Source organism: Vidua macroura, chromosome 3 (assembly GCF_024509145.1).
Source record: "Vidua macroura isolate BioBank_ID:100142 chromosome 3, ASM2450914v1, whole genome shotgun sequence".
NCBI classification, from domain to species: Eukaryota; Metazoa; Chordata; class Aves; order Passeriformes; family Viduidae; genus Vidua; species Vidua macroura.
This window is the reverse complement of record NC_071573.1, coordinates 86,736,361-86,750,952: the sequence shown is the minus strand read 5'-3', so window position 1 is coordinate 86,750,952 and position 14,592 is coordinate 86,736,361. Positions and strand designations below refer to the sequence as shown.

Sequence of the window (14,592 nt, the reverse complement as noted above, 5' to 3'; positions counted from 1 at the left end):
ACTGTGATCAGATGGATTATGCCTATGGAAGACATCTGCTCCTAGGTCAAATCTTCTGCTCCTTTTTTTTTTTTTTTTTTTATAATTTTATATTTTGACATAGGGTATTTATTCTGTTGTTAAGTAGGTGAGAAATCCTGCACCTCAGTTGTTCTTTAATGCAGGCTTCAGGGTGAACTTCTGTGAGAGGTGTTTGAGAAACTGTGCTTTGTTTAGCTCAGATCTGAAACTGAACAGTTAGTTTGCTTTTCTAGAAACATTACATGGGCAATACCTGTAAAATAAGCCATGGCACTGGCCCATAGAGCTAGGAAGGACATGCTAGCAGATGCACTGAGATACTTTTTTCAAGCGTGGATTATGCAGTAAGAGTGAAGACGAAATTTTAGCCTTAAAAACATTAAATGAATTGCTGTGTCTGACTATGAAATCAGAATGTCAGAAACATAGAAAAGTGTTTTTACTAAAGCCAGTGAAAACATCTAATATATTTCCATATTTCCATATATTTCCATATTGGCCATATTTCCAAAAAAATCCCAAAATATCTAGGTCCAAGAGATTTTCATTGATAGTTTTTGGTTAGATCTCTTGTGTGCTTTCCTACTTAAAATCCTGTGCATGTATTTCTGAAGGAAGGATTTAGATTTATTTTAAGATTCAGTTTTAGTTATCATTGAAACAGACTCTCCAGGGAAGAGATGGAGTCACCATCCCTGGAAGTGTTCAAAAAATATGTGGATATGGGCACTCAAGAACAATGTTTAGAGGCAAACATCATAGTGGTGCTGGGATGATGGTTGGATTAGGTGATCTTAGAGGTATTGTCTGATCTTAACAATTCTATGTTTCTATATTTGTGAAAATTTTATCTATTAGGTTTATCTAATAGATAAAATTTTATCTATTAGGTTTAAATTTGAATCACTGGGTTTCCTCTCATTTGTGTTGTCTTTTCCCATTAAGGTTATTCTGTTGACTAGAGAAGAGTTATTTTTGACTCATATTTAAGACCACAGGTGTCCCACAGGAGTTCAGAGAGGACTTATGGCACCATAAGATACCTTTTTAGAGGTTCCAGGTCTGGTTTCAAAAGTATTGCAACACCCTTTCTATCAGGGAAGTGTGCCATACACAGATCTCCCATGATGAGCTGGGTGGAATAATATGCTTGAAACTGTGTTGCACGTGTGTGTTAATTAACCTGCAAGTGACAGTTAGCAAGGGCACATACCCTTGTGAGCCAGTTATGTAAACCTTTTAACTCAGAGTAGTAGGTCTCTGATTTTGGTAAACATCTTCTAGTGAACCTTCTCAGCTTACAAACTTTAGTCTGCCTGGGTGGAATGAGGCCATTTTACAACAGCCAAGGCTCTTGTCCTTTACTTTTGTTTTTCTCTTCTCTGCATAAAATTTAGCAGCCATCCATGATGTCTGTATACAAAACAGCCAGCTTTGTGGTATCGCAAACGATAAAAATGTAATGTGCAAAATTCACATCCAGTAACACGTCTTCCATTTTTTATTATTTTCTCATAAAAACAATTTAGGAGACTTAAACAAGGACAAGAAAATGCTCTTAAAAAGGCATGCAATATAATTTAGCTTCACCTAGAAGCTTTACCATTCTAAAAAAAACCATCCACACTCAGTTTAACTGTGCTTAGTGATTACAGTTTGCAGTACCTGTTATTTAAAATATTGATTCTTGTTCCTTCTCTTCATGCACCTTTAGAACCTTTCACAGAGTGTAAACTTCCCTGTCAAAAATTCATAGATAATTCATCTCATATTTTAATGAGTGCTTCTATCATTTAGAAAAGATTAGGCAACCATCTGCAGAAATGTCTGTGCTAAATAGTTGCAGGGCAAGGAAATAGTCTAGATGTTCTGTGAGTCCTGCTTTCTACAGTTTACTTATTTTTCAGTCTTTCTAGAACAGAAAATAAGAATTATTGAATTCAAGAATAGCTTAGGAAATTACAGTTTATTCTCAGTCATCATCTCTCGACTTTTAATTGTACAGAACAATAAAGAGGCCCATACTAGCCTATGTATAGTAACCACATAGCTTGCTGCAGAAAAGAGAGTGTTTATATAAAAATGATGCCATTCTGAAATAACTCCTCCACTGGCTAACCGTATCAGTAATTCAATTAATTAAATATATGGCAAAAGCAAATTACTTAATGCAGAAGTAAAATAGTATGAAATATAAAGAAGAAATGAAGATACTGAAGAATTATTATTATACCATGATTTAAATTTTTAAAGGCTACACATGAATAAGTTATTGTAGTAGAAACATTCAAATGATGAAAATACTACAAGAGAATGCATTAAAAGTGTTTCATTTTAAAAAGCAAAAATTTATAAATGTAAACCCCTGTGCTTTCATACTTTAATGTGTTATTGCATCTATTAATCCTTTGAGAGAACAGTATGGAATATGAGAGAATAACATACTGCTGAATTTACAGGATTTAAATGTTAAACTTGAAAATGTAAAGTGCTTTTTATCAGTATTGATAAGTTCATTTGAACACAACCATTTTGGGATGGATTACTAGGGAAATATTTGAATGGGAAAAATGTGAACTACAGAGCATCTTCTACCTCCCTGGCCATGGTAATTACAAATGTTAGATTTGGTAGACATAAAAAGGGATGAAGCTGCAGTTTAGGCTTCCATCCACCCCTCCTTTTCCTCTTTGCTTAGTTATAATTCTGCAAAGCACATGTGAAAACACACTACCTCCTATGGTGACATTTTACATTCATTCTGAACAGGTATGAGTCACTTCACTAGATTTTTATGCTTAGTTTCTCCTGCCTAGGTGTACGGTGATGAGCAACTGGGGCTAGGAAGGCAAATAATAGAGTTTGCACGGTTTCAGCATTCCTGCACATTAAAAATGAAGAAATATTACATCTTTATGATATTCTTCACTGATCAAATCTGTAACCATAAATAAACAGGTTCAGATCCCACTAAAGATAATGGCTGGCCAAGAGAGTCACTGCAGAGATGCACAGAGAGACATCAGATTGCATTGCCATGAGAAAGTCTAGGTCCTTGGGATTTGTGCTATCATTTATGTTTTAATTCAGCAATATTTCATTTCTTATGTCATTAAAAATACCAGCAGTAGTATTAATCCAAAGTTGTGTCCTAGGAGTAAATGGGTCTCCCTAGAGATGAATATAAACTAATTACCTTTTTACAGTGTGTTGACTGTTTAAAATGCATAATTGTTTTCCCTAATTTTTTGAGAGATGAAAGAATGCATACAAATATGTATTAGGATATCTCTGTCTATGAGAGAAAAGAAATCTTGTATCTAATTTCTTACAAATGTTTACCTGTCTTTTACTTGATAAAATACAATAATTTAGTACAATTTAAAAAATATACTGTGTTAGTACAAATGGTTTTACCTTTCATTTTTCCATTATCATAAAATCTTTTCCATGTTTTCATGAGTACTAGCATATTTTTCTCACTGTCTTCATGAATGCAGCTCCGTTCAGATCTTAATTCACTCTAGTGAAAGAAATTATTCCATTCAGTTTGATCAAAGCTTTTCTATACTGTTTTGGAGAGCCAAAAGGGGACTTTTTATGGGACCAGGATCTACGTAGGAATAAGCAAAGGCTGTTTTAAGAACGTTTTCCACATTCACTAAGAAGAGGTTCCCATGGTAATCTAATTCAGCTAATAGTTACGTTACCCTTTTGGCAACTTGCCTGCCTCATGAGGAAATATCATTTTCAGGGGTTCCCATAGAAAGCTATAGCTTAAATCTGTACTGCAGAGTGACGGTATTCACTAATGCCCTGAAGCTCTGTGTCCTGCCAATGCAGCATTAGAGAACAAGTGCTTCCTTGTGAGCTTGGCTACCCTGCTACAGTGAGAATGCTCCTCAGATTTTCTTCTGTCATAGGGCTTACAGTAAGAAAGAGAAAAAAAACCAAACAGAAAAAAAAAAAAAAAAAAAAAGCCCTGCAACTCGCATTTTATTTGGTTTGGATGCTTTGTTGGGGTTTTAGTAATCTTCAGACCTACAAAAGAATAACTAAAAATAAAGAAGAAAACAAAACACCTTCAGTCCTTTGAATGTCGTGATATTTATTATGTATATATATGAGAGATAATTTTATAGTGAAAATGAAACAGAAAGTCACAGCTTAAGTCAATGGAAAATTGTGCTTCTTAGTCAACACATATTCTGCCATCTAGTGACCAGAAGAAATTGTACTGACCAGTTGCCAATGTGATGAGAAACCCCAAGTACTGCTACTGCTGGGTATCTTTGTGGGAGAACCTCTAAAATGATCTTAAAAAAACATGCAGAAAACTTTTTTCAAGCTCCTGAAAGTCAGAAATAGATCAGATCTACTGAAATTAGTTAATATTGCAGCCCAAAATTTGACTTAAACAAACTGATTCTTTATATATTTCTGTAGTCTTCTTTCTTCCTTTCCCCCTCTCCTCCTCCCTCTTCACCTGGGACTTACATCAGCATTTTGCATAATTTCTGGGGAAAAAAATTGTGTGTTAGCACAGAGAGGATGCCATGCTACTGCATGTGAGACAGTTTGCATTACTGCATATTCTGGCTGCAAGACCTATTCAGTTCATTCAGTAGTCAGGAGTAAATGAAAACACTTGCTTGGCTAGTTACAGTTCGGGAGTGGGTAGGGTAGTATGAATCACACTGCTGGAGTGCTGTGGGTGAACGAAAATGACAGTCACTTTGCCTCTTTTTGCTTTAAAAGTTCTGAAAAGCTTTCAGGATGCTGCTCTTACTTTCCAGGCGGTTCTGTACAAGCTGATGACACTCAGCAACTCTCAGAAGTTCCTTGACATTGTACATGTCCTAAGGGGGTAACCCTAGAGGTCTCAGAAGCATTTTTTTTTTAAAGTTCATTTATGATGTCATCCCAACTTCTATGATGAAAAAGGTTTCTTATATTAATGCCAGTGTGTCCTGCACCATAAATAGCACAATTCATAGTAGATGGTACACCATAATACATTTGTCCTGTGAAGTTCCCATGAAATGTGATAAAAAATAGCCATAAAAGCCAGACCAACATGGTTTATAATGTCATCTGATGCCTAGGATATATATGTAACAAATATATGTTACAAATATCATAAAACAGCCTAGGCATAAAACCTGTTTGATATTTACCTTAATTTTAAAGAATATCCACTTGTCAAAAAGCAAAGACTAGTCTTGGTGAGCAGAACCTTGCAAAGCTGGTATTTTTCTTTTGTATTTCTCAGTTGTCCTAGTTTGTACACTGTTAACAGATTTTTTTTTCTTCTTTATTCCTACAGAGAGCACACGACACCTCTCTCCTCTTCTAAAAACACACACCTACACTGGCTGCAAGATTTTAGCTTCTCCTTTAAAAACTAAAAATGTTACTCAAAAAGAATAAAAATTCACATAACATAACATAACATAACATAACATAACATAACATAATATAGCATAACAATAAAGGTAAAGCCAATGGGACTAGTGATAAGAGCTGTAAATAATACTAAACTGTAAACTTTAGAATTGCAATTTTTTATTTTGTCCAAGAAGGCATGGAACTATATTACATGCCTCTGCTTATATGTAAAATGAAATCATAGAATCAGATAATCATTTAGGTTGGAAAAGCCCTCCAAGATCATCAGCCTTTGACCAAACACCACCCTGCCAACTAAACCATAGCGCTAAGTGCCACGTCCAATCATTTTTGAACACTTCCAGAGATGGTGACTCCACCACCTCCCTGGGCAGTCTGCCCCAATGCTTAACCAAATGATATGTCACATCCTTATTAAAATGCATGCATCACTAAAATTCTTTGAAGTATTTAACCATTATGAGCAGCTGAGGAGCAAAGAAATATGCATCCTGTTGCAGTGATCCCTTGTACTTCTATAGCCACCAAAGGACCACTGATAGCAGAATAAATTCTTTTATCAGATAGCTAAACCTCAGGTTTTCTACCACAAATGTTTGGAATGTGTTATGATTTGTTTTAAGTCTTGGTCTGGTTAAAATGATTCAAGGTTCCCCATAATGTTATTTTTATTTACATTCTGAGATATTTATGGGTTTTATCTTCATGCTGCGTAGATCATAGCATTAACAATGTAATAAAAAGGCTTAAAACCCTTGCATGTTTCCAGGCCTAACTTAGAGTCACACTGTCGATTTCTGAATTAGACCATGCACCTATTTGTTGCTGAAAGGATTTGCTTTCCCCCTGTATTTAATGAAACAATATGATTAATATCAATGTTAGAGATAAAAGCAGAGAAGAACTGTCCTGTTTCACCCGTATAAAATTTAGGACAGACATCACCAAAAAAATTCTCTTCAGAAACTAATGTCTACAAAAATACCTTCTTCTGGGTTAGAAAACTTATTTTCAGCAGCAAGAACTAGGTAAGAAGAGTGAGAATGATAAAAATTAATTTACTCAGAACACCAGTTCAAATATCCAATATTATATCCAGGTATCAGGTCTTGAATCATGCTGACTTGACCTTGCAGGAGGTCTCTATGCCAGATACTGCCTACATTAGGATGGTTCTTACCACATTTCCCACACAAACAAATCCTTGAAATTTCTGTGCCATTTAGTCATAATCTAGGCTGACTTGGGTTAAAATGCTTTTCCAGCCCAGAAAGCATTTAGATACTGCTTCTCTGTGAAGTACTGAGGGAAAAAAAAAACCAAACCAAAACTGCATAATGGGTTTGCCTTTTGTGTTTATTACCTAGGATCTGAAAATGAAGGAAAGTTTCATTCTATTTAGTATTTATTGTAAACTTAAGTAAGATATTATATTAAAAGTGCTCCATAAAAATGTGTTACTCTTAAGCTTCTTGGATTAAACAATTTTGCAACCATTATTTGTACTTATACACAGGAAGTGGACATTTCTGATCCTGTTACAAAAATGCACTTGACCCTTTTTTTTTCTTCTCTCATGAGGCCTGAATTGTAATGAGGCCTCACCCATGCCAGAACATTGCATTTCCTGGTACCGCTTTTGTTCTCATGTGGCATTTGGTTAAATACTTCAGCTGAATATGAAAATAAGAGCATTGCATAAGTCTGGTTCCATTTTTTGGGCAAAACTTATAAAAATATTTTTATTTGGGTAATGAAACATTTATCTTGCTATATAATATACTTGCTATATAAATATACTTGCTATATAAATGCTTAGTATATCAAAGGGAGATTAACTGAAAAGTGCATCTCAAAAACCATCAGCAATAGCTGAAGTGAGTTGAAAATGTGTTGCTGCTTAAGTGGAAAAATGAAAAAAACGAGGCATTATAATCATGCTCAGTGGTATTTGTAACTCCATCGTTATGACTGGAGCTACATGGGGTATTATCCACAATGCAGAGAACTGAGCTCCCAGACGTCCCTTTGCCTCTTCACCAGCAGTCTCTGCCCTGCAGGACACTGCATGTGCCCACACCCAGCACATGATGCTGCAGGACTGGGACCAGAACATTCACCACCTCCCTGTATGCCTCTGGAAAGCCTTCCTCTAGCAAAGGTCTCCCATTATTGCACTCTGTAACTTAAAAGGTAGAACTAAGTCTTCTGCAAGAATGGTGCCATACCCTCTAAATTTCCTGACAAGCAGAGATCATGCAGGCAGCAAACTCAGAGTAAGCATGGCTTGCTGTGACAGCCTCTTCGGGGGAAGAGCAATGTAAAGTCTCCTGCCATTACCATGCTATTAATTACAGTTTAAATGTGTCATCTGTACTGCACCTTGTAAAAATTGTAAAAATATTCAAATCACGATTTGTATTAGAATATTAATTGTAATAAGAGATTTTCCACAGAATAAAGAGCTATCTTAAATCAGAGGAGCTGTAGAAGAGGTGTATTTTGTAAAAATTTATTCATAAAATTTTTAACACATATATGTGTATGTATACACATACATATATATATTATATATTTGCATGTGTATATATATATAATTTAATTATCTTATATTTATTTCTGGGATGTATTAAAATGTTGAATGTTTAATCCTCAAAATATTTTTTATTAATTATATTTTCAAATATTCTCTTTAGAATGTGAACTACATTGCTGTTCTCAAATGAATAATTAAATTTATATTTTAAGTGGTGCCACTAATGAATATTTACAAAAAGAAACGTTAATTTAGAGAAATACATGAATAGTTTACTAGAAAGGAAAAAATCTCCTTCTTCTGATTGATCCCTTGAAAATAAGTTTACCTTTTATTGTTTCTTTAAATAGAAATTTTAATGTTTTTAATGATTTATCAAGACAATGTATTTGAAAATAATATTTATTAGGGATATTTACATCTCATACAATGTTTTGTGGTTGTTGAGGCAGAAAGGTAAGTTTTATTATCTTCATGCCTTTACAAATTGGGGAGATTTCTGAATTTTGCATTTGCAAGGTAACCTTCCACCAGAAAGATATTTTTTAATGTTTGTGTTCCTTGTGTTTCAGACACCTTCTGCCTCATCAGAAACTTTATGTGATTGTAGCTGAAGTAGTTTCAATGTTAACCCACATTTCCCAGCAGACACTTCCTGAATTAGAGTCCCAGTTTTGGGGTTTTTTTACAGCATATTTAGCACTGAGCTGCAGACAGCTGTGTGTGCCTGGGAGGATCATAGGGAACTGTGCTGAAGACACAGCAGTCCCCCCTCGAAGTGCAAAAGACTTTCTGCATTTCATTACAGAAATGAAAAGTAGAGCTAAGGTGGAAGTCTAGGAAGTTTGCACAGGAGAAGAGAGGGAAAATGACAGCAGTGATAACAGGATAAACAACTAAAGCACTCGTCTCCCACACTCTGGGGCTTGATGTCACTGATTTTTCATAGGTTTTCTCTATTAAAATCAATGTGGAGAATAAGATACAATCTATAGTCTATTTAACTTGGAGGTTTCAGGAAGGAAACAAATCACAAGCACTTGTTCTGCAGTATTCAGCCTAAAAATTAAACAGTTCATTGGCTAAATTTTTATAATTTCCCATTGCCACTATTCCCAAAGATGACTTTTTATCTCTGTTGAAAGCTTCATCAGCCTGAAAGATGAGTGCAGAAGTAGAAGTCCTCTGGAGAAGCAGCAGGCTCTGCCACAGAACAGCAATGTCTAACACTGTTACAGTCATTTTCTGGTGTGGTTTGCACAGATTTAAAATAAAGGAATAGAATGTCTGCATTTGAGTAACTGTTTTTGTCCCGTGTCATACAGCTGATTTATAGAATGTGTCACTACAATGAATGTTGGTTCATAAAATAAAATCATAATGGCAAATCTGCAGACACAAATTTAAGTATTTATTGAAAGCTGAGTGTAGCAAAGTTAAGTTGATGTTAACTGCCATGATCACTTGCCTGACTCTTGCCAGCAACTTCCAGGTATGTTTAGGAACATATTGCATGAGACAGTATGTGACTTTTGAGAAATGTCTACACACAAGCTTTCATATACCTTTATTCTGTCTTTAGAATTTGGAATGATGGGAGATCATACAATTAAAAGTCAGCGACCTCGATCTGTTCATGAGAAAAGGGTCCCTCAGGAACAAGCTGATGCTGCTAAATTTATGGCACAAACTGGTAATACATCAGTTACATTTTTTCTATTTACTGTTGTTAATTTTAGCAAGACCACTGCATGTTTCCATAATCTTTTGCTGCATATTTGTCAGTTTTCTAAGCTGATACTTTTTTTGAATCATTTATTTTTTTTCACCAGTTAAAGTCCATAAATAAAGTAGCTAAGAATTAGGTAGATCATGCAAAAACATGCACTGTGAATGTGAATAGTGAATCATTTAGTGTAAACATGAATTTCTTTAGTAGTAAAAGCAGTCTCACATGTACAAAACACAGGACAGCTTACTGTCACATGTTAACTTTTTTTCAAAGATGTTAAGAACATGCTTCAGAATTTCTTTATAAATAGACTGTCTAATCCCAGCTTTAGGCTTTTATCAAATTAATTAATTACTGGGGTGACTTTAATGTGCATGCGTTCAGCATTTACTATCTTTGGCCCAGCACGATGCTCTGTTCTCTAGTTTCCAGATTCATAATTGCTAAATGAAATTGGCCGTAAGTAGTTTTTAATTGAATGTGCAAATTATCTAACAGTTTTTCATCTAAAACATATTTTCTAATTTTGTTTGAGCAACTTCATCTTCTTTATATAAAGATACCAAGATGATATGGGAAACCTGGAACTGAATTAAAAAAAAAAAAAAAGCCTGATTAGCCTGTTTACCAACAGTTACCACAGCTGTCTTTGAGGTGAATGATAAAATTTTAGTGGTGAGTTCAATTAAGCTCTTATACACCAAAACTACTGCCCATTTTGACTCCATTAATGACCCATATATCTGTTGGTAAAAGCTAACTCTTTATTGGTACCTTAGACACTTCATTCCAGTAAGTTACTGAGTTGGGATTTTGTGCCCCATAATTTTTGTATGGATTTGAAACAACTTCCTCTGTATCCCATAGTAACTAACCTAGAATATACGCCTGCATCAGTCGTACATAATGCTTCCAGTTTTTATGCACTTCAGTAAAAGAGCTATAATTGCTTCTAGTTATGTTGCATGTTGACTTCCTTAGTGGTAGGGTGCTTTACTTAACAGATTTGCAGAAGTAGATATATTAAGCAATCTAAGTACATGTATAGCCAATCAGTGTAGATCTGTTTGATAACAAATTTAGAATGGGAAAAAGTTTGTTTCCTTCATATTAATCTATAGGATTGCTTTTATGGCTAACTCCCAGGTACTACTGTAAGCAAATGCAGTGGAAGAAGGGAGCCTAGAATTCTGGAAGAAGGGAGCCTAGAATTCTCTAGGTCTCCATGCAGTTTTTGTTTAGGAAAGTAGAACTTATCACTTACATACCTAGCTCAGATATATAATGTTAGTTGCTTACTACATAGAATAACACCTTTGCTTTTATGCTGCTTCTTGAATTCATACAATTACTCAAAAAATCAATAAAATTATCTGGGTTTTTTTTTTCCCATATAAATCCTTAAAACTCATCACGCAAATCTTGTATTTGATAATTTTTAGTCATGCATTGCAGTGCATCTATTCTGGGTGTTACAGAGCTGCATTACAAAAGCAGCACTTATAGCATCACCTTCCAATACATTGTGTGTGTGGAGTGGGAGATGAGCGTTCAAAATTATACAGGATTGGTTTTCAAGGTCCTGTTCTGAAAGCATGTGAGATGCATAAGCATATAAATTTATGATGCCGAAATTTGGGGAAATATATATTTTCCATGTTGCAGGTTAATACATTTTAAGTAATACTTGTGCTCTTTCTGGACATACTAATTTTCATCTCTCCATTTTGTTTTTCCTTTGTAGTGGTCATTGCATATTTTCTTCACCTGTAATGCATTCATTTTTCTTGCAATAAAATGATTGTGATATCTTCCTAAACTGATGCATAAGGTTTTTTTCTAACATATCTATCTCATTAATTTATCCACTAAGAAATATTATTAGTAATTGGTTACTGAGTTTATGGGGTTTTATATTTTAAGCCTTGATATTTTATTTTGTATAAAACAGATACAAAAGTGCAACAAAATGTTTGTATGTTTTTAAAAGGCAGAGAGATAGGAATAGAGAAATGTACTGGAAAATATTTATGAAAAGCATTTAATATTGTTCAAATAGTGGACTTAATCCACTAATTTTGCTGGGAATGGAATAGTGTTAAAATGTGGTATTAAAATATGCATTTTTCTGGTTTTGGAGAGTATTATGAAGCAGTAAAAACATTTCTTAAAAAATAATGTGTGAATAATTTCTTGTTCTATATTTGTCATTTTATGTGTTTGGACTGATCCTTCCCTTAGGTGTTATGGGATTTAGAGAGTATAATGCAGGTAAGTTTTACACAGATCAATGAGGCCTTCCATACAGTAAGTTATGTTTCCTCTTATGTGTCAAGCATCAGGGGAGAATAGTTTGGTAGCTTGCTAAAATATAATTTGAGATTATGATTGATATAAAAATGTAAGAGTTCTCAAATAACAGAAAACAAGAAGGTAAATAAAAAGTAGCCCTTTCAAAATTTTCATTTCAGAAAAGAAAAAGAATGGATAAGAGAAAAGCAAACAATGGAAGATATATTTGCAGATTATATACTCAACCTAGATTTATTCTAGAAAATATAGCAGTCTTTATGTGCTGAAATAAAAATGGTAAATTAACAATTATATACATGTGAAGATATTTCCCTTCTTTTAAATCTTTTAAAATAAGTAATAATCATCCTAAAATAAAATACTCTGAAAAATAAAATACTCTGAAAAATTAAAAATTGCAAAAAAGATCATAATGCATTATATAAAAGGAAGCAAAGCAGCTGGTGGGATAAGTGTGTTCTTTATTTTGTCTTCATTTTGCTCTTTTGCACTGTACATCATGTTAATATGGAGGATCTTCCTCCAGCAAATGTTTAAGCCTTCTTTACATATGATGACATATATAAAGAGATTATGCTTTTTGTAAATGAACAGTACATATATTCTCAGAATTTCTAACAATTAATACCAATTTCAAAATTCACTCAATACATTTACATAGCAGTCTGAAAACAGCCTAATAATCATGTTGCTGCTATTTTCCATCATATTCCAAGGGTTAAGAGTAACATTTTTATCACTTTAATATATAAAAAAAAAAAATTTAAATTTTTGATTTCTGTATTTTATCAGTTGTGCACTGTCAACATGTTGGTGTTGCATAATGGATGGTTTGCATTGAGTATATTTAACCATTTTACATAATGAGGAACATCTTGAGAAACATACTTTAGACTTTTTCTGCTGCTTGACCTTTTATCTAAACCATTTTAACAAAGTCAAACTTCAAACATGTAGAAAAAGACAAAAAGTATTAGCCTAGAAATCCACAGTAATACAAGTCTTTTTACCATGCATATAGTACATATTTTATAATTGTTAATGTCTACATACATGTTAAATATATTTAGCATGTTATATCATCTAACCTGAACCTAAGCCATCTAACTGCCTAATCAAAGTGCTAAATTCATGTCACAAGAACTATTAAAACAATAATCAGTGATTTTTTGTCATTTTTTCACCTAACAAATAAAGAAAAGGACTACAAAAACCACTGCTGAATTTTTGTATGTAGAAATCTCATAATTTTGTGGTTTTCCATATAAATTTTTAGAATTGCATAAAATTTTATTAAAAACAGAGGGGTTTGTGTGCTAATTATAATGCATTCTGTCTTTTTACTGAATAAGAAGCACTTCTTTTTTTTTTTTTTTAAGCATTGAGTAGCCTCAGAATTGAATCTTAGAAGTCTAGCAGAAACAATCATTTTGCAAAGGTTTTGTGCTTGACCTCGGGGGAAAAAAAAAACAACCAAAAGAAAGACAACTTGGAGAGACTTACAGATTCTTGCTATAGAGTACAGTTTGAAAAAATAGTATGTAATTTACTGCATTCTTGGAAGATAGCACCAGAATATTCCTGCTTTTAGACAGTCCCTCGACTGTGATCAGTATCAGAACTTTTGGAAGACTAGAAGTATATTGAGATAACTGAAATTTCAAGCAAGCTCTTCAAGTCTGCAGATTTTATCATGCCACTGATTTTAAAAGAGAAAGTCCCATTTGTTTCAAAAAGGACTTACACTTAAAAATCAAGCATGCAGTAAGGGTTTCAGCTGCCATTTTATATTACATGCTGAATTTTAACAGAAGAAGCTAAACATCAATGAACAGTTATTTACTCAAATTGTTCAGTGAGGTATATTCACATTATTTTTGCATTTGCTTTCTGAGAATACTCAAGGGATCTATTTTTCTGAACAGGAATTCCTTTGGGAAAGGAATTCCAGAACTGTGTGTATAGCTGTTCATGAGAATTAAATTCAGGCATTCTTTCCAGAGCATCCATGCAAGAAAACTTTATGCACTACTTGCTTTCAAAAAAAAAAAAAAAAAATTAATATTCTATCTCTCAAAAATTAAGGAAAATTTCCTCTTTTCTAACATACTTATATATTTATTGATATTAATAAATCATATCTGACAATTTTGAACATAGTAGTATATATTACGTGCAGTAATAAAGTCTGGCATGCCCAAGAATTCAGCATACCTGTAGGTCAAAAGCAAGGAGTAAATTTATGCAGCAAATTATGAAAGTTTCCATCCCACATTTCAGGTTAAATTTTAGTAAACAAAATGCTTTTCTTTGTCAGGGAACTTCATTCAAATGCTATATGACTCTGCTGAAGAAAATCTAAGACATTAGGGGCTGGTTTGTCTGGGTTTTTTTTCATTGGAATTCCCTTACTGGTAGGGCTCCTTAAACTGTTACTGAGCCTTAATTCTAGAGGGATAAGTATAAATATCAAAGACAAATCCTTTGCTATTATGTAAAAAGAGTTGTCTGTTCTTACAGGATCCTGAGTGTAGTGTTGTTTCTGAAGTGTTGAAGGGCAGTAGTTCTCATAAAGTTGTAA

At 33.8% G+C, this 14,592-nt stretch overlaps 1 protein-coding gene across 1 annotated transcript in view; it reads left to right on the top strand.

Moving 5' to 3' along the window:
- Positions 1-14,592, top strand: part of ADGRB3 (adhesion G protein-coupled receptor B3) — a 452,974-nt gene that overhangs the window by 170,524 nt on the left and 267,858 nt on the right. Inside the window, exon 3 of the mRNA XM_053973447.1 lies at positions 9,549-9,659. Coding sequence (XP_053829422.1) covers positions 9,549-9,659 — 111 coding nt within the window. The remainder of the gene's footprint in view (positions 1-9,548; positions 9,660-14,592) is intronic.